The 20092-nt window shown below is 44.4% G+C and overlaps 3 protein-coding genes across 3 annotated transcripts in view; all 3 read right to left on the bottom strand.

The window, feature by feature from the left end:
* The window catches only part of LOC308580642 (uncharacterized protein), a 72310-nt gene that overhangs the window by 28877 nt on the left and 23341 nt on the right, over positions 1–20092 (bottom strand). Inside the window, exon 2 of the mRNA XM_081182595.1 lies at positions 11140–15201. The gene's annotated coding sequence lies outside the window, so the exon portion shown is untranslated. The remainder of the gene's footprint in view (positions 1–11139; positions 15202–20092) is intronic.
* The window catches only part of LOC308580547 (uncharacterized protein), a 147209-nt gene that overhangs the window by 107933 nt on the left and 19184 nt on the right, over positions 1–20092 (bottom strand). The window lies entirely within an intron of this gene.
* LOC308580778 (uncharacterized protein) lies at positions 454–9084 on the bottom strand. The gene is made up of 2 exons (XM_081182938.1): positions 8651–9084; positions 454–1793 (listed from the first exon to the last, which is right to left on the bottom strand). The coding sequence occupies exons 1-2, from the start codon at positions 8907–8909 to the stop codon at positions 547–549; spliced, it is 1506 nt and encodes a 501-aa protein (XP_081039064.1). The 5' UTR covers positions 8910–9084; the 3' UTR covers positions 454–546.

Genomic DNA, 20092 nt, shown 5'->3' with positions numbered 1-20092 from the left:
AGATAAATTATTAGGATAAAAACAAAGATGGAAAGGATTTGCTGAAATATCTAACTGAACTAGAATACAAAAAAGGGAGGTGTGAGGAGGTCAAGGAAACAAGCAAATGAAAGATAAGTAATGGGAAGGTTTGATTTGTTTTTTAATTGTATTTTTCTGTTTTTTTCTTTTTTCTTCTGTTTGTTTTTACTTGTTGTGATGTATTGTCTTGTTTTTTTGCTTAATTTGGTGTTTTCTCTTTTTTCCTTTTGTAACCTTTAAAACTTTAATAAATATTATTTTTTTAAAAATAGTTGGTGTATTCTAACTGCTCTACTGCAGCTGAAGTTGGTGTCTTATAAGGTGTCGATACGGACTGAAGCTTTCCACATTAAGTACATTTAAATGGTTTCTCCTGTGTGAGTTCGTTGGTGTCTTCTAAGTGCTTTGTTTTGACTGAAACACTCTCCACATTCAATACATTTAAATGGTTTATCCCCTGTGTGAGTTCGTTGGTGTCTTCTAAGGTGTCCACTTTCACTGAAGCTCTTTCCACATTCAATACATTTAAATGGTTTCTCCCCCGTGAGTTCGTTGATGTCTTTTAAGTTTTCCATTTTGACTGAAGCACTTTCCACATTCAGTACATTCAAATGGTTTATCCCCTGTGTGAGTTCGTTCGTGCATTCTAAGTGTTCCATATCGACTGAAGATCTTTCCACATTCAATACATTTAAATGGTTTCTCCCCTGTGTGAGTTAGTTGGTGTATTCTAAGTGTTCCATTTAGACTGAAGCACTTTCCACATTCAATGCATTTAAATGGTTTCTCCCCCGTGTGAGTTAGTTGGTGTCTTCTAAGTGTTCCACTTTCACTGAAGCTCTTTCCACATTCAATACATTCAAATGGTTTCTCCCCCGTGTGAGTTCGTTGATGTCTTTTAAGTTTTCCATTTTGACTGAAGCACTTTCCACATTCAGTACATTCAAATGGTTTATCCCCTGTGTGAGTTCGTTGGTGTCTTCTAAGGTCTCCACTTCCACTGAAGCTCTTTCCACATTCAATACATTTAAATGGTTTCTCCCCCGTGTGAGTTAGTTGGTGCCTTCTAAGTGTTCCACTTTCACTGAAGCTCTTTCCACATTCAATACATTCAAATGGTTTCTCCCCCGTGTGAGTTAGTTGGTGTCTTCTAAGTGTTCCACTTTCACTGAAGCTCTTTCCACATTCAATACATTCAAATGGTTTCTCCCCCGTGTGAGTTAGTTGGTGTTTTCTAAGTGTTCCACTTTCACTGAAGCTCTTTCCACATTCAATACATGCAAATGGTTTCTCCCCTGTGTGAGTTCGTTGGTGTATTCTAAGGTGTTCACTTCTACTGAAGCTCTTTCCACATTCAATACATTGAAATGGTTTCTCTCCTGTGTGAGTTCGTTGGTGTATTCTAAGGTGTCCATATTGACTGAAGCTCTTTCCACATTCAATACATTTAAATGGTTTATCCCCTGTGTGAGTTTGTTGGTGTCTTCTAAGGTGTCCACTTTCACTGAAGCTCTTTCCACATTCAGTACATTTAAATGGTTTCCCCCCTGTGTGAGTTCCTTGATGTTTTCTAAGAGTTCTATTTTCCCTGAAGGTCTTTCGATAGTCAGTACATCTAAATGGTTTCTCCCCCGTGTGAGTTCGTTGGTGTCTTCTCAGTCTTCCACTGTGACTAAAGCACATCCCACACTCCAGGCATTTAAACTGTTTCTTTGTTCTTCCCAATGATTTCACAGATGACTCCATAGAATTCTGGCCATCATCTTCCTCACCTGTTTGGGAGGGGGGGGGAGAATCCTGTTAAGACTTTCAAGAAAGACAAGCAAGGAACTAAAAAACACGTCAATCCCAATATGCACCATCTCTTATTCTAACAGTCTCCATTCTCCACTGTCCTCTCTTACGTTCCAAACTTCTAGGAATGTAGATGAGATAATGGCAAGAATGAGACATAATCACTCCATTCACTTAATAAAATGCATTTATGTTATAATTTATGGTGGAACTGGCTTCTTAGACACATCTCTGTACAGTGGTACCTCGGGTTAAGTACTTAATTTGTTCTGGAGGTCCGTACTTAACCTGAAACTGTTCTTAAGCTGAAGCAGCATTTTAGCTAATGGGGCCTTCACCGCCGGAGCACGATTTCTGTTCTCATCCTGAAGCAAAGTTCTTAACCTGAAGCACTATTTCTGGGTGAGCAGAGTCTGTAACCTGAAGCATATGTAACCTGAAGCGTATGTAACCCGAGGTACCACAGTATTTCTCTTTTCCAGGGAGGAAATGATCACAGGCTTGAATAGCAGTCTCTCCTATGACTAAGAAGTAAAACTTTTGTGTTACTATGCCACATGTAACTGTAAAAATATTGCAATATATTAGAACAGGCATCCCCAAACTTGGCCCTCCAGATGTTTTGGGACTACAATTCCCATCATCCCTGACCACTGATCCTGTTAGCTAGGGACATTGGGAGTTGTAGTCCCAAAACATCTGGAGGGCCAAGTTTGGGGATGCCTGTATTAGAACATAAGAAGAGCCTGTTCGATTGGGCAAAGGCCCCCCTAGTCCAGCATCCTGTTCTCACAGTGGCCAACTAAATGCCTGCGGGAAACCAGCAAGCAGGATTTGAGTACAAGAGCCCCCTGCCTTCCTGTGCTTTCAGTCTAATCCTCTTTTTCAAGCTATCCAAGTTGTTGGCCATCACTCCTGTAGGATGGAAGTCCATAGAAATCCATTTTGACTATTGCTCATATTTTGGGCAATAGAATAAAAGGTGTTTTAGCAGAAAAAATTCATCACAAGCAGGCCTGCTTTCTACCAGGATGTCGGATGAAGGAGAATAAAAGGAATATAATTGATATTATTGAATATTTGAAAGTAAGAAATGAGAAAAAAGTGGCCTTAATGTTTATAGATGCTGAAAAGGCTTTTGATAATGTTTCATGGGCTTTTATGAAAAATATAAAAGAAAAAATGAATTATGGGGAAGCAATTTATTTTTACCAACAGTCTATGCTGATTGTTAATAAGGTTATAACAGAAAAGTGTAAAATAATGAAGGGGACAAGACAAGGATATCCCCTATCACCATTATTATTTATTTTGGTATTAGAGGCCCTGGTGAGAGAGAAAAAGTGGAGAAATTAATTACAGGAATAACAGTAGAAAATAAAGCATATAAATTAAAAGCTTATACAGTAATTGTAATTATAGTGGATCCCAAAAATACTCCACCGAAGGTGGTAGAAAAGATACAGGACTTCGGGCAGGCCGGAGGCTTTAACTAAACAAGAATAAGACTAAGTTTTTGGTAAAAAACACAATGGAGCAAGATCAAAAGGAATTACAACAAAAAAACAGAGTTAGTTACAGTGGTACCTCGCAAGACGAACGCCTCGCAAGACGGAAAACCCGCTAGACGAAAGGTTTTTCCGTTTTGGAGGCGCTTCACATAACGAATTTCGTCCTTTGCAAGACGAAAGCCCATAGGGAAATCTCCAGGACAGCGGGGAAGCGCAGCGCGTCTTCCCCACCCTCCTCGGACCTCCTCCGAAGGCTGGCGGCGGGCGGAGAGACCTCCTCCCGCCGCCAGCCTTCGTTTCTCCGCTATCCCAGACGGCTTTTGAAGGCAGGCGGGGGGGGAGCAAAGACTTTCACCCCCCGCCCGCCTTCAGAAGAGGTCCAGGACCTCTTCTGAAGGCCGGCGGGGGCAAAAGTCTTTGCTCCCCCCTGCCTGCCTTCCCGGGAGAGCGGAGAAACGCAGCGCCTTTCTCCGCTGTCCCGGAGGGCTTTTGAAGGCAGGCGGGAGAGAGCATAGACTTTCGCCCCCCGTCCACCTTCAGAAGAGGTCCAGGAGCTCTTCTGAAGGCGGGCGGGGGGGGCGAAAGTCTTTGCTCCCCCCTCCCTGCCTTCTCGGGAGAGCGGAGAAACGCAGCGCCTTTCTCCGCTGTCCCGGAGGGCTTTTGAAGGCAGGCGGGAGAGAGCATAGACCTTCGCCCCCCGCCCGCCTTCAGAAGAGGTCCTGGACCTCTTCTGAAGGCCAGCGGGGGGCAAAAGTCTTTGTCCCCCCTGCCTGCCTTCCCGGGGGCTTTTAAATCGCCCCAGGACAGCAGAGAAGTCCCCCGCTGTCCCGGGGCTTTTTAAAATGCTGGCGGGCGGCAGCGGAGGCTTCGCTCCCGCCCGCCAGCATTTTAAGATCACCCCGGACAGCGGAGAAGTCCCCCGCTGTCCCGGGGCTTTTTAAAATGCTGGCGGGCGACAGCGGAGGCATCGCTCCCGCCCGCCAGCATTTTAAGATTGCCCCGGACAGCGGAGAAGTCCCCCGCTGTCCCGGGCCTTTTTAAAATGCTGGCGGGCGACAGCGGAGGCATCACTCCCGCCCTCCAGCATTTTAAGATCGCCCCGGACAGCGGAGAAGTCCCCCGCTGTCCCGGGGCTTTTTAAAATGCTGGCGGGCGACAGCGGAGGCATCGCTCCCGCCCGCCAGCATTTTAAGATCGCCCCGGACAGCGGAGAAGTCCCCTGCTGTCCCGGGGTTTTTTAAAATGCTGGCGGGCAACAGCGGAGGCTTCACTCCCGCCCGCCAGCATTTTAAGATCGCCCCGGACAGCGGAGAAGTCCCCCGCTGTCCCGGGTTTTTTTAAAATGCTGGGGGTGGGAAGAAAAGCCCTTGGTCCCCCCCCCCAGCCTTCAGAAGAGGTCGGGGGACAGACTGTCCCCGGACCTGGTCTGAAGTCGGTTTCCATAGGAACGCATTAATTGATTTTCAATGCATTCCTATGGGAAACCGTGCTTCGCAAGACGGAAAAATCGCAAGACGACAAAACTTGCGGAACGAATTAATTTCGTCTTGCGAGGCACCACTGTATACATAACAAAGTCAAATATTGAGGTATTTGTTTGACAGCTAAGAATATTAATATTTTTAAAGACAATTACAAGAATGAGTGGAAAGAAATAAAAAGAGCTTTAGAGATATGGGGAAGAATGAATTTATCATTTTGGGGAAGAATATCAGTAATAAAAATGAATGAATTGCCAAAAATGTTATTTTTATTCCAATCAGTCCTGGCAATAGGCAACGCAGGATGCTTTGAAAAATGGCAAGAAGATATATCTAGGTTTATCTGACAAGGGACGAAATCAAGTATAAAAAATAAATTATTAACAGATGTAAGAGAGAGAGGAGGTTTCGCCCTGCCGGATTTGAAACTTGTCAGGGAACTGCCATTGGAGCTAGAGGCGGAGGCAAGGCTCCCAAGCGATGCTGGAGAAGGGCCCAGCAGGGAGAGAGGCAGCTCATCGGCTGGGGAAGGAAATCAGCGTAACACCAGGGATAAAGGGGGGCAGATGGGGGAATCTGCGAGGGGGCTCCAGGACTCCTCGCCGGAGACCAGCGGGGAGAGAACGGGTCCTCTGCTGCCCACACCCACCCTGCGCAGAAGACTTCCGTGCAGGGAGAGTAGGCGGAGACTTGGTGTCAAAGAACTTCTTTGCTGGAAGAGGTTCAAGAAATGCCCACTGGCGGATTCTGCTAGCAACTGAAACAGCCACGAAGTGAAGGGCTGTTCAGACAGAAACGGTTTAACCAGGCAACCTAGCCAGGAGTGGCGGCAACTTACGCACGAGCAACCCCTATAACCATTACAAAACTTTATTATGAAGCATCCTATATCTGCTAGAACCGGGAATGGAAAACACAGATACTGTATTTTAGATCTGGAAGAACACAAATAATGGATAGCATGCATATTTATGGTAGGAAAAGGCCAAGGTGTTTAGAGCTTTTAAGAATCATATAGTAAGAAAACCAATTTGTAGGGTATGGGAGAAGTATAAAAATTTGCTTGAGTAAAAAATACCCTGGTGGCTTTCCCCCTTGGAAGTAATATCTCTGGGGGAAAAATGAATATGAGAAGTTATCATCCGACTTATAGAAAGCTGTTAACTGAAGTTGAAAACCAACTGAAATTAAAAGATTTTGAAGAGATAAGGGAAGCTTTAACTGACTGGTTACAGTACTATCAACTAAACAATATCTTTAAGATAGACAAAAAGAAAGGTTTTAGTTAAGAGACATCACATTTCAAAAAGAACTCTTAGGAAGTAACATAAAAAGATCTGTCTAAAATGTGTAACTTGCTCCTAGAACGGTATACAAAGGATGAACAGGTCAAATCAGTTATGACGAAATGGGAAAGGGACTTAGGACATAACATACAAATCGCAGATTGGGAGAGGCTTTGGAAAACAGATCTGAAAGTCACAGCTTGCTGTACATTGAAAGAAAACTACATGAAAATGATATACTGGTGGTATTTGACTCCTAGTAAGTTATCTAAAATGTATAGAGAAAGTTCAAATATCTGAGGGAAGTGTAAAGAGGAAGTGGGTACCGTTTGCTATATGTGGTGGTCATGTAAGATAACAGTATCATTTTGGGAAATGGTATATAATGAAAAAGTAGAGACATCACCTTGCCAACAAAGGCCCATACAGTAAAAGCTATGGTTTTCTCAGTAGTGATGTATGGAAGTGAAAGCTGGACCATAAAGAAAGCTGATCGCCGAAGAATTGATGCCTTTAAATTATGGTGCTGGAGGAGACTCTTGAGAGTCCCATGGACTGAAAGAAGATCAAACCTATCCATTCTTAAGGAAATCAGCCCTGAGTGCTCACTGGAAGGACAGATCCTGAAGCTGAGGCTCCAATACTTTGGCCACCTCATGAGAAGAGAAGACTCCCTGGAAAAGACCCTAATGTTGGGAAAGATGGGGGCCCAAGGAGAAGGGGACGACAGAGGATGAGATGGTTGGATAGTGTTCGCGAAACTACCAGCATGAGTTTGACGAAACTGCGGGAAGCAGTGGAAGACAGAAGTGCCTGGCGTGCTCTGGTCCATGGGGTCATGAAAAGTTGGACACGACTAAACGGCTAAACAACAACAACAAATATAATGAATTGGGAAAAAATGTTTAAAATAATGTTTGTTAAGAATGTAGAAGCATATTTATTTGGAATTACAGGTACTGAGATCGCAAAAGACCAGGAAAAACTATGTATGCGACAACAGCTGCACAGATGTTATTATCCCAACGATGGAAAGATGCAATAATCCCAACTAGGGAAGAATGGCAAGCCAAACTGCTGGACTCTGCCGAAATGGCAAAATTAGCCGCGAGACTCGGGAATCAAGAAAACAAGGACTTTAAAAAAGAATGGGGAAATTTTATAATTTACCTATGAGATTACTGCACGCAAATCAAAAAGTTAGCTGGACTTTAGGAATCACTTGTAAATAGGTTTATGGACAATTTAGATAAATGAAAACTGTGGAGAATGTATCTATACAATGGTACCTCGTGTTACGTAACCCTCTGGTATCTTTCCGGGTTTTGTTGCTCGCATGCGTAGAAACACTCTATTGCGCCGCGTGCGTGTACAGAAGCGGTCCTCCGGTTTGCAAAAAACTCGGGATCTGTCTGGGGCTCCTTAACGGATCCCGTCTGCAAACGGAGGTACCACTGTATGTAGTTTTGGAAAAATTAATATAAGGACCCATGAAAGGGATGGAGCGAAGTCATGTGATTCAGAGAATCTCATGAAATGATTAGAAAAATGTCTTTGATATAAACTTGTATTTGTAAAAAACAATAAAAATATTTCAAAAAAAGAGGGAAGTCTATAGATTGACTATGCTTCTGTTGATTCATCATTTGCAAACCCAGAAGTAGGTGTTCCTGTTTTTGAAGTTTGCCTCGGAACTCAAACGTGCTCCTGAGCTTCCATTTTTACTGTTGCGCAGCAAATTTAAGTGCCCCCCATCCGATTTAAGGCTTTTTTTCATTCCGTTTTACCCTTGAGCAGCTAATTTAAGTTGTCTCCATTGTAATCAAGGCCTATTTCATCCCATTTGTTCCCTTGCACAGCTAATTTAAGCTCCTCCGCCCCCATCAATATTCAAGCCATTCCTGGTTGCAGTGTTCTGAGGTGACATTTGCTGCTTTAGTTTTTTCCTATTTTTTGTGTTTTTGTGGCTTTTTCATTTTTGACTGAGGCTTGTTTATTTGTTTTATGATTGATTTACAGATTGACTGTGGAAAGGCATAAAAGCCCCCATTTAATCAATGACTATCATCAGTGCAGGTACAAAAAAAAATAATTTTAATTTTTTCATCTACAATGCTGTCTTATTTATTTTATGGTACAGAACATTGATTATTGCTTTCTTTTTATGGATCAATGGTCTTGTTAGATAGTAAAATTCATGTTACATTGCTGTTTTAGGGGTTGTTTTTAAAAGTCTGGAACGTATTAATGCATTACTTTCTATGGGGAAACATGCCTTGGTTTATGAACGCTTTGGTTTTGGAAGACTTCTGGAACAATTAAGTTTGAGAACCGAGGTACCACTGTAACTCCTAAGATTTAAAATCCTGGAGGAAGAAAATCTGTCCCCACTACTTGATGAAAGGGATTCAAGAAACAAAGTGCTGCTTTGGAGAAGGCCTCACCCCTTCCTTATGGTTCTGGAACTTCCTTCCATTTGTCTCCTCTCCATCTTTTCCTCTTTCTCCCTCCACCATCCATCTATCCCTGTCCCCATCTCCTCTCCCCTGGAACTCACCAGATTTCTCCAAGGGTCCTGGGAGGGAATGCTCAGAGGTTGTGGGGAGGGATGCGGGAGACAGCCTGACCAGGTCAACCGTCCATCTTCCTCCTTCCATCCTGGCCAGGGTTGCAGGTTCAGTCTCAGCTATGTTTGCAGGTTCAGCTTCCTGAGGAGCGCAGAATCCAGAGCAAGTTGCAGCTTCCTGGGAGGGATGGAAGAAGAAGAAGCCAAGGGAGTCTGAGAGCCCCTGCAGGGATTCTCCTGCCCAAGACATTCTGCTGCCCCTGGAGAAGCCCCAATTGGGCACCCCCTTCCCAAGAGCCCCCACCCATTTTCAAACACCTTTGGCAATTCCTTTCACCTGCTTGTCCCATCTCCCTTCCTAAGGTTGGCATGGTATGCACATTAGTGGCCTGAGAGTAGGTCCCTTGGAATTTAAGAGTTAATTTGCAAAGGACTGCTCTGAATACATGGGTGGCCCTTGCATGGAGAAGGAAGCCCCTTGCTTGCATCTGGACCCCCTGGGAGAGGCGGGGGATCTGCCCACTCGTCCCTCTTCCCTCACTGCCTCCTCCTCTGTCCCCCTGCCCTGCAAACACCCTTTGCTCTTGTTGCTCAGGGGAGAGAGATGGCTTGTGGAAGGAGCCTTCAAACCCATCCATTTCCTCCTCTGCTCCCCCTCCTGTCCTTTTGGGAAACAGGAGCTTTGGTCAGGAGTAAACAACTTAGACGGCAAGTTCGCAAGATAAGCACTTTGGAGCACTGCTCCTTAAAGAGCAGATTCCTTAAAGAGGGCATTTCTTGAAAAATCAAAGGCCAAACTGGAAGACCTCCGATGGCAGCCCTGTACAGTTGTACGTCAGGTTACATACGCTTCAGGTTACAGACTCCGCAAACCCAGAAATAGAGTTTTCAGGTTAAGAACTTTACTTCAGGATGAGAACAGAAATCATGCTCCAGCGGTGCGGCAGCAGCAGGAGGCCCAGTTAGTTAAAGTGGTGCTTCAGGTTAAGGAGAGTTTCAGGTTAAGTACGGACTAAGTACTTAAGGAATTAAGTACTTAACCTGAGGTACCACTGTACAGGGAAGTTTTTGATGTTTTAATGTTTTAATTTTGTTGGAAGCCGCCCAGAGGGGCTGAGGCAACACAGTCAGATAGACAGGGTGCAAGTAATGAATTAATAATAAAATAATAATAATAATATTCTATCCTAAGCATGTCCTGGTATACATTGCTGGTCGGAGACTCTGTCTCAACCTCCCCCTTGAACGCAAGAGGGCTTCCTATTTTTACTGCTGTTCTTTACATTTCTATACTGCCCTTCCTCCAAAGATCACAGGGCAGCTTACAAGAGAAAAACACAGAGATGCCTAGCAGAGTAAGAAATAAAAGCGACAACCCTCCCGCCACCCCCCCCATGCAGTTGTGAAGTCCATAGATTGTTTAATGAGCCAAACCCCTGGGAGAAGAGCAATGCTTTGGCCTGGTGCCTAAAGATAAGGAAGGAAGCCAGGACACTGAGGTCCTCCTACGAGGTTCTTCTGCCAGTTCTCTCACTGCGAGAAGTGAAGTTTCAGGACAGGCAGAGGGAGTTCTAGGTCAGTGTTTCCCAACCACTGTTCCGCGGCACACTAGTGTGCCGCGAGATGTTGCCTGGTGTGCCGCGAGATGTTGCCTGGAGGGAGGCGGGCGAGTCGGGCGGCGAGAGGCGGGGCGGCGAGGAGAGGCCGCCCAGCGCGGGGCTCTCGCCGTCTGCCTGGCTGGCTGCCTGCGAGCTCGGCGGGCAGCGCCTCCGTCCGCAGCGCCCGCCTCGCGGCTCTCATTCCCTGCCCCTGCCAAAGCTCATCCAGCCAAGCCGCGCTCTCCTTCCTGCCTCGCTTTGCTGCCTCCTCCCCCCCCACCCCCAAAGCTTGGAGGTTCCCCGGCAAGGGGGAGGGGGAAAAAATTGAAACTTACACTTTCGTGCGTCCCTCCCGGCGTGACGCTGCGCGCTGACGTCACAGGGCTGTAATGGTGGTGTGCCTCGAGATTTTTTCATCAAACAAGTGTGCCTTTGCCCAAAAAAGGTTGGGAAACACTGTTCTAGGTAATGGTGCCCTCACTTCCAGCGTCAAAGAGATAAAGAACTTCAGAACTTTTAGAAGACATATGGAGGCAGCCTTGTATTGGGAAGTTTTTAACATTTGACATTTTATAGATGTTGTTAGCTGCCCAGAGAGGCTGGTGAAACCTAGCCAGATGGTCGGGATATAAATATCAAAATTATTATTATTATTATTTTTATTGCAAGCCTGGCCAGCAATGCCCACCTCTCTCCCCTCTCCCCCCTCCTTCCCTGCAACTCCCTTTCCACCAGATCCCTGCAGGAGGAAGTTTCTCCCCTCCAGGCCCCCTTTAAGAAAAGAGCTCCCTTCCCTTCTCTTCTCCCCGTCCCGGGGCTTCTCATCCTGGACCCCCTCGCAAAGCCCCTTCCCTCCTTCCCCGCCATTGGCTTTGCACTCACCCGAAATCCCGGGCAGCGGGGGCGGGAATGGGAGCCCCCTCGTGAGAGGCAGGCAGTGAGGGCGCTTAATTAGGAGGCTTAATTAGGAAGCAGCCCCCTCCTCCGCCTCCGCACAATGCAGCCCCCCTTCCCGCCTCCTCCCCTCCCTCCTTTGCAAGCCCCGATTTTATCTCTGCTGGTGAAGCCGGAAGTGGAGGCAACTCAGAGGAGGAAGGAGAAATTTCTCTCCACGTTCAGCCTCTTGTCTGTTATTTGATAATTGGGGGAAGGAGATCCTTGCAGCACCCAACCAATGGGGAGACGAGGGAGGGAACGTGTGCATAGGGAATATAAACTCATTCTTTGCCCCAGCTGGACTGTGCCTGCTTTGGAGCCCCGCTTTTGCAAGAATGTATTGTCCTCGATAAACTCTTTACTGCTTCACCAATTTTGTTCAGATGATATTTTAAGGAACTGCACTGTAGAGAGATACTTAGGATGGATTGTGTTTTGGCTTGTGTTATTTTGTTTATATTTATTAATTGAATAAAATTTATTTTAAAAAACCTGCAGAGGGGTTTCCCAAAACAAACAAAAAGAACACCACAGCAAAGAAAAAACTAGAACCCTACTTTAAAACATACAAAAGCTAAAATATTAAAACAGATTAAAATTACTTCCACTTCCTAAGTATCTGGTAAAGGTAAAGGGACCCCTGACCATTGTGGCCGACTCTGGGGTTGCGGCGCTTATCTCGCTTTATTTTCCGAGGGAGCTGGCGTACAGCTTCCAGGTCATGTGCCCAGCATGACCAAGGCGCTTCTGGTGAACCAGAGCAGCGCACGGAAACGCCGTTTACCTTCCCGCTGGAGCAGTACCTATTTATCTACTTGCACTTTGACGTACTTTTCGGCAAGCCCTAGGCTCTGTGGTTTAACCCACAGCGCCACCCGTGTCCCTGGGTATGCTTGCCTAAACAAGAATGCTTTTAGCAGGTGCTTGGAAAGAGTCTAGCAAAGGCATGTGCTTTATTGTAATAGGCGGGGAGTTCCAAAGTGCAGGTGCTGCCACAGTAAACAATGCAGTGCAGATATGATGTGGAACCTGTAGTAGTGCTTGAAACTACTGAAGGGTAGATTTTATTTATTTTGATTTCACCATGCTCTGTATTATCTGAAAAGGAACATTTATTTAAAAAGCAGGACTGCACAGCAGCAGTCTATTCGCCTGCGAGGCTCATCATGATCAGTGGGACTTATTCCCAAGCCGACGGTGAATAAGATGGACTGCAATCCTATGCACCCCTTGCATCCAACTTGTACCTAAAAATCTGCACAAACCTGCACCAGAGAACTGTAGAGTTGGAAGGTGAGAGCTGTTTCATAGTTCTGCTGGATCTTTTAGAGGCATTTGACACCATCAGCCATAACATCCTTCTGGACCGTCTAGAGGGCCTGGGAGCTAGAGGCACTGTTATACAGTGGTTCCGCTCCTTCCTCTTGGGCCGTGTTCAGAAAATGTTGTTGGGGGTTGAGTGGTGTTGGGGGATGAGTGTTCAGATCCCTGAGCTCTCACTTGTGGGGTGCCTCAGGGTTCCGTCCTCTCCCCATGCTTTTCAACATCTACATGAAGCCGCTGGGAGAGATCAGGGGGTTTGGGCTGGGTGTTCATCAGTATGCGGAAACCCAGCTCCACCTCTCTTTCAAATCAGAACCAGTGAAGATGGTGAAGGTCCTGTGTGAGTGTCTGGAGGCGGTTTGAGGATGGATGGCAGCTAACATATTAAAGTTGAATGCTGACAAGGCAGGTGTCCTGTTTTGAGGGGACAGGAGGCAGGCAGGTGTGGAGGACTCCCTGGTTCTGAATGGGGTAACTGTACCCCTAAAAGACCAGGTGCGCAGCCTGGGAGTCATTTTGGACTTGCAGCTGTCAATGGAAGCACAGGTCAATTCCATGTCCAGGGCAGCTGTTTACAAGCTCCATCTGGTACGCAGGCTGAGACCCTATCCGCCCGCAGACTGTCTTGCCAGACTAGTGCATGCACCAGTTATCTCCCACTTGCACTACTGCAATGGACTCTACGTGGGGCTACCTTTGAAGGTGATCTGGAAACAACAATTAATCCAGAATGTGGCAGCTAGACTGGTGATGGGGTGCAGCCGCCAAGACCACATTACACTGGTATTGAAAGACCAACATAGGCTCCCATTGCATTTCTGAGCACAAATCAAAGCATTGGTGCTGACCTTTAAGGCGCTAAACGGCCTCGATCCAGTATACCTGAAGTAGAGTCTCCACCTCCATCGTTCTGCCTGGACATGGAGGTCCAGCACCAAGAGCCTTCTGGCAGGTCCCTCACTGTGAGAAGCAAAGTTACAGGGAACCAGATAGAGGGCCTTCTCAGTAGTGGTGCCCTCCCTGTGGAATAACTTCCCACCATATGTCAAAGGAAAAAACAGCCCACCAGACTTTAAAAGACATCTGGTGGGCTGCCCTGTTTAGGGAAGCTTTTAATATCTGAAGGACTATTGTATTTCAATATTTTGTTGGAAGCCACCCAGAGTGGCGGGGGAAATACAGCCAGATGGGCGTGGTAATAAATATTATTATTATTGAAAACCAACACAAATTTTTTTCTGTACATCCAGAGACTTGACAATCATCTTACTTCCCAGGAAATCTGGGAAACCTGAGCGGAAAACTCCATACATTTATATGGTTTCCCACCTGTGTGAATTATCTTATGAATATTAAGGTCTCCACTCCCTCTGAAGCTTTTTCCACATTTCATAAATCTGGTTTTTCCCATTTGAGTTAGCAGAAGTTTCCTAAGGTTCCATATTGACTTAAGCTACTCCCCTTTGGGAGTTCGCCAGTGTAATGTAAGTTTATCCTCCCTGTTGAAGCTCGTCCCACATTCAATACGTTCCAATGGTTTCTCCCCCGTATAAGTTAGTTGGTGTATTCTAACACATGTGATAAGGCTACACAGGAAGGTATTGAGTAATAAAAGACTGGGCCATGAATTTATTTCATCAGACAAAGTTTAAAAAAGAGGAGTAGTAATTTATGCCTATCACCAAAATTTATATTTAAAGATGACCAAGGAAGATTTGTTGCAATTGAAATTCAATCACAAGGAGAGAAATTTTTGATAGTAGGCATCTATGCACCAAACAAGGGGAAATCGGAATTTTTTAAGAAGTTACATGAGACTCTGATGGACCATATGGATTACAATATGATTTTGATGGGGGACATGGAGTGGTGACTACAAATATGGACAAGGCACAGAGACAGGTAGTTACTAAGTATGGTAGACTACCAAAAACTTGTTTTGACATGACTGACAATATGGATTTAGTTGACATTTGGAGAACGAAGAACCCCTTGGGAAGAGAGGGAACTTTCTTCTCTGAGGCCAAAATGACATGGACAAGAATTGACCAAATTTGGGTAACTAGAGGGCTGGCTCCGAAGACTAGAAAAGTGGAAATCTGCCCTAAAACTTGCTCCGACCACAATGCTGTGAAGATGGAAATGAAACTAACACCAATTGGTTCCTTTAGATGGAGGATGAATGACACTTTGTTTAGGAATGAAGATGTGACTAAGAAGGCCCAAAAAACCTTGAGGGACTACTTTGAGATAAATATGAACACCACTGTTGAAAAAGAGTAATCTGGGACGCAAGTAAAGCAGCTATGAGAGGATTTTTGATACAACAGAATGCAATTAAGAAGAGAGCGCAAAATGAAAAATAAAGATAAGATTTTGGAGAAAATAAAGGAAGGAGAGAAGAAACTGAGAGTGAAACCAAAGTCACAGGAGATTCTGAAAGAGATAAAGTTATATCAAGTACAATATATGAAAATGATGAACCAGGAAATAGAATGGAAAATTAAACAGATGAGACAAAAACTCAATACCATTACGAATTTGGAAGTGGAGGGAAATAGTATACAGAATCCAGTGGAGATCAGGAAGTGCTTTCAGAGGTACTTTAAACAACTATATACACAGGAGACGCAGAAAGAAATGGACATTGATCGTTTTTTGAAAATAAATGGACTACAAAAAAATCTCAAGAAAATAAGCTAATGTTGAATTACAAAATAACAGAGCAGGAGGTAGAAGGGGCCAATCAGAACATGCAATTAGGCAAATCTCCAGGGCCGGATGGTTTGACTTCAAGATATTATAGATCCTTGAAAGAATGGTTAGTACAACCTTTAAAGAAAGTTTGCAATGAAATATTGGAAGGGAAAAAGGCACCAGAGTTGTGGAAGGAAGCTTATATTACACTTATACCGAAAACAGAGTCTGAGAAGGCACAGCTTAAGAACTACCGCCCCATATCTTTGCTCAATGTGGATTATAAAATTTTTGCAGATATCATAACTAAAAGACTAAAAAAGGTTTTAGTAGAAGAAATACATAAAGATCAAGCGGGCTTTCTCCCGGGCAGGCACTTGTCTGACAATACGAGGAATATAATTAACATTTTAGAAAAATTACAAGTGAATATTAACACCAAAGCAGTTTTGATATTTGTGGACGCGGAGAAAGCCTTTGACAATATTTCCTGGAGTTTTATGAAGAAGAATTTACAGGGGATGGGGGTTGGCCAAGGTTTTGGAAATGGTATAGGTGCAATCTATTCAGAACAAAAGGCTAAATTAATTGTCAACAATGTGGTGACGGAAGAATTTAAGATAGAGAAAGGAACACGACAAGGTTGGCCAATTTCTCCTTTGCTTTTTATATCGGTCCTGGAGGTCCTTTTAAATATGATTAGAAGGATCCATTGGTTAAAGGTATACAAGTCGGACTTCCGGGTTGGCGCCATCGCCGAATGGCGGACTCCCTCCGAGCTCCGGAGGGAGCCTGCTCGGCAGGGGCTGGGTCCTACCGCACCGGCGATGCGGGGACCCTTAAAAACCACGGCCACGGAGGCCGTGGACATGGAGACTCGGCTGGCACCGTTAGCGCCCTCCCGACTCGTGAAGGAGCCTTTTTAAAGGCTACGGATCGGGTGCCGGGGAGAAGCGTGGTGCTTTGAGTCCTCTGCATGCCATCCGGCGGAGAGCGCTGACTTCTTCCATTGAAAATTCGGACTTCTTAACAACAACCCGTGAGTAATTTGGAAACCGGGTTCAAAAGGAGAAAAAAAAGAAAATTTTTTTCGGATTGGATATGAGCGGGGGGGGGGGATCCAAAAAGGAAGTCAGTCCCCTCCCTACTGTAAACCTTCCAAAACAAGGATGGGGAAACCAAGGTCCAAAAAGACTTGTATTGCTGATAAAAACTAAGAATTCCACGATGGGGAACTACAAGAACTGTGCTGGAGGAGGAATTGAGGGAGAAGGGAAACGTAACCCCCCCCCTGGGAACCGGGGTGATTGAAGAGAGAGACTGGTGAAAAGAGTCGGAGACTTTGACAGCTGTCAAAGTAGCTGTCAAAGTTGGAAAGCAGAGTGGATTTTACTATGAGAACTTTGCTGGTTAAATTTGTTACAATTTGCTACAACCCGCTAAAACTTGGATACAAAATGGCGAAAACATGGATAACAATCGGACTTTTGGACTAGAGAAAACAAAGTTACAACAATCCCCCTTGAGGAGTTTCGGGACATTACAAAGATGGTCGTAAGTGGAAAAATACCATTGGAATTTTACAGGACTGGTTATCTTCTGGGAAAGCTGCAAAACGGAAATAACATCTTGTCTACAGGGTGTTTATCTAAAGGAGACAATAGAATTTTCTATTGAAGAAAGGAAGGGACTGAACGCAAGTTTTTGCCCCTGAATAACAATAATCCCTGCAGAGTTACTAAACTTCTGAATTAGAACGTTTCAGCAGTGGAACAAGAGGAAATTGGACTACAACTTGGAAAGAACAATGGAGGGAGTTTTATTATAGTTTTATCAATGATTTGAAGTTAAATGTTTTAAAAAATAATTATAAAAAGAAAAAGCCAGCAAGGAGTTGGGGGAAATATGTGATTTATGGATTTTAAGAATTCCAGGCAGACACCATGGTTTGATGGTCGGGGGGAAATTAAACCGGGGACAGGGGGGGGGGGAGAACTAAAATCCAAAGGCTTGTCAACTTTTTTTTTCCGGAATTGGTTCTTTTTCATCTATTATATTCTTTATTTCTTATTTCTTATATTTCTATTGTGTGGGGTGTCTTTATCATTAAAAAAAGGGAAATTGTGGAATGAAATGGGGTGGGCCCTGGGGAGAGAACATTTGTCTTTTATTAAGGGTATTGATGAGGAGTGTATAAATTCTAAATTTGAATAATGGTCTAAACAAATTAAGTTTTAATTAGAATTGAGAGCTTGTGGAGCCAACAATATGAAAGGGGAATATGGTAGGGGTGGGGGAAGGGGGGAGTCCCGGAAAGTGGATGTACGAAAATAAGGCTTTGAATGTATTTTAATCTTTACTTTCTGTATTTTTGAAAATCTTAATAAATATTATTTAAAAAAATAAAATAAAGGTATACAAGTCGGAGCTAAACAGTACAAATTGAAAGCATTTGCCAATGATCTGGTATTGACATTACAGGAGCCAGAATCTAAAGTTCCAAAAGAGTATTGGAACTGATTCAAGAATTTGGTCAGGTAGCGGGATTTAAGTTGAATAAGATGAAAACAAGATTACCATAATAAAGGACAAAAGTGGTAAGGACCTAACAGAAGCAGAAGACATCAAGAAGAGGTGGCAAGAATACACAGAGGAATTATACCAGAAAGATATGGATGTCTCGTACACCCCAGGTAGTGTGGTTGCTGACCTTGAGCCAGACATCCTGGAAAGTGAAGTCAAACGGGCTTAGAAAGCACTGCAAATAACAAGGCCAGTGGAAGTGATGGTATTCCAGCTGAACTATTTAAAATTTTAAAAGATGATGCTGTTAAGGTGCTACACTCAATATGCCAGCAAATTTGGAAAACTCAGCAGTGGCCAGAAGATTGGAGAAGATCAGTCTACATCCCAATCCCAAAGAAGGGCAGTGCCAAAGAATGCTCCAACTACCGCACAATTGCACTCATTTCACACGCTAGCAAGGTTATGCTTAAAATTCTACAAGGAAGGCTCAAGCAGTATGTGGACCGAGAACTCCCAGAAGTGCAAGCTGGATTAAGAAGAGGCAGAGGAACCAGAGACCAAATTGCAAACATGCGCTGGATTATGGAGAAAGCTAGAGAGTTCCAGAAAGACATCTACTTCTGCTTCATTGACTATGCAAAAGCCTTTGACTGTGTCGACCACAGCAAACTATGGCAAATTCTTAAAGAAATGGGAGTGCCTCATCACCTCATCTGTCTCCTGAGAAATCTCTATGTGGGACAAGAAGCTACAGTTAGAACTGGATATGGAACAACTGATTGGTCCAAAATTGGGAAAGGAGTACAACTGATTGGTCCAAAATTGGGAAAGGAGTACGACAAGGCTGTATTTTGTCTCCCTGCTTATTTAATTTATATGCAGAATACATCATGCGAAAGGCTGGGCTGGATGAATCCCAAGCTGGAATTAAGATTGCCGGAAGAAATATCAACAACCTCAGATATGCAGATGACACAACCTTGATGGCAGAAAGTGAGGAGGAATTAAAGAACCTTTTAATGAGGGTGAAAGAGGAGAGCGCAAAATATGGTCTGAAGCTCAACATCAAAAAAACGAAGATCATGGCCACTGGTCCCATCACCTCCTGGCAAATAGAAGGGGAAGAAATGGAGGCAGTGAGAGATTTTACTTTCTTGGGCTCCATGATCACTGCAGATGGTGACAGCAGCCACAAAATTAAAAGACGCCTGCTTCTTGGGAGAAGGGCAATGACAGGCCTAGACAGCATCTTGAGAAGTAGAGACGACACCTTGCCAACAAAGGTCCGTATAGTTAAAGCCATGGTTTTCCCAGTAGTGATGTATGGAAGTGAGAGCTGGACCATAAAGAAGGCTGATCGCCGAAGAATTGATGCTTTTGAATTATGGTGCTGGAGAAGACTCTTGAGAGTCCCATGGACTGCAAGAAGATCAAACGCATCCATTCTTAAGGAAATCAGCCCTGAGTGCTCACTGGAAGGACAGATCGTGAAGCTGAGGCTCCAGTACTTTGGCCACCTCATGAGAAGAGAAGACTCCCTGGAGAAGACACTGATGCTGGGAAAGATGGGGGGCACAAGGAGAAGGGGGCGACAGAGGACGAGATGGTTGGATAGTGTTTTCGAGGTTACCAGCATGAGTTTGACCAAACTGCGGGAGGTAGTGGAGGACAGAGGTGCCTGGCGTGCTCTGGTCCATGGGGTCACGAAGAGTCGGACACGACTAAACGACTAAACAACAACAAAAGATGAAAACTAAGGTTTTTGAGGTTACCAGCATGAGTTTGACCAAACTGCGGGAGGTAGTGGAGGACAGAGGTGCCTGGCGTGTTCTGGTCCATGGGGTCACGAAGAGTCAGACACAACTAAATGACTAAACAACAACAAGGTTTTAGAGGAAAATCTAACAGTGATTGAGAGAGAGAGGTTTCAGAAGGAGACAGGATTAACACTGGTTAAGAAAGTGAAATACCTAGGGGTTAATGTGACTGCCAAGAATAAATAATAATAATAATAATAATAAATTTTATTTATATCCCGCCCTCCCCAGCCGAAGCCGGGCTCAGGGCGGCTAACAACAATCAAATAATCAAACAGTCAAATAATCACACATTCTAAAAATATTTCATTATAAAAATTAATTAAAATCAAATTGATGGCAACCGATTAAGCAAAATTCTGTGCGGGTTGCCAGAGGAGGGAGTCAGGCTGCGCCCTGACCAAAGGCCTGGTGGAACAGCTCTGTCTTGTAAATTTATTTAAAGACAATTATGAAAAATGCTGGATGGAAGTGAAAAAGGATTTAGAAATATGATCAAATTTGAAGTTATCATTGCTAGGCCGGATTGCTGTGAT

The sequence above is a fragment of the Podarcis bocagei genome (genome assembly GCF_964188305.1).
Source record: "Podarcis bocagei genome assembly, chromosome: 2".
Taxonomy (NCBI): domain Eukaryota; kingdom Metazoa; phylum Chordata; class Lepidosauria; order Squamata; family Lacertidae; genus Podarcis; species Podarcis bocagei.
Note: the sequence above shows the minus strand (reverse complement) of the source record. Positions and strands in the feature narration are given on the sequence as shown.

Coding starts and splice junctions, on each gene's coding strand:
- LOC308580778 (XM_081182938.1), bottom strand. CDS start 8,909: ATGTCTTGGGCAGGAGAATCCCTGCAGGGGCTCTCAGACTCCCTTGGC. Junction 1,794..8,650: donor AGGACCCTTGGAGAAATCTG/GTGAGTTCCAGG, acceptor CCTCCCAAACAG/GTGAGGAAGATGATGGCCAG.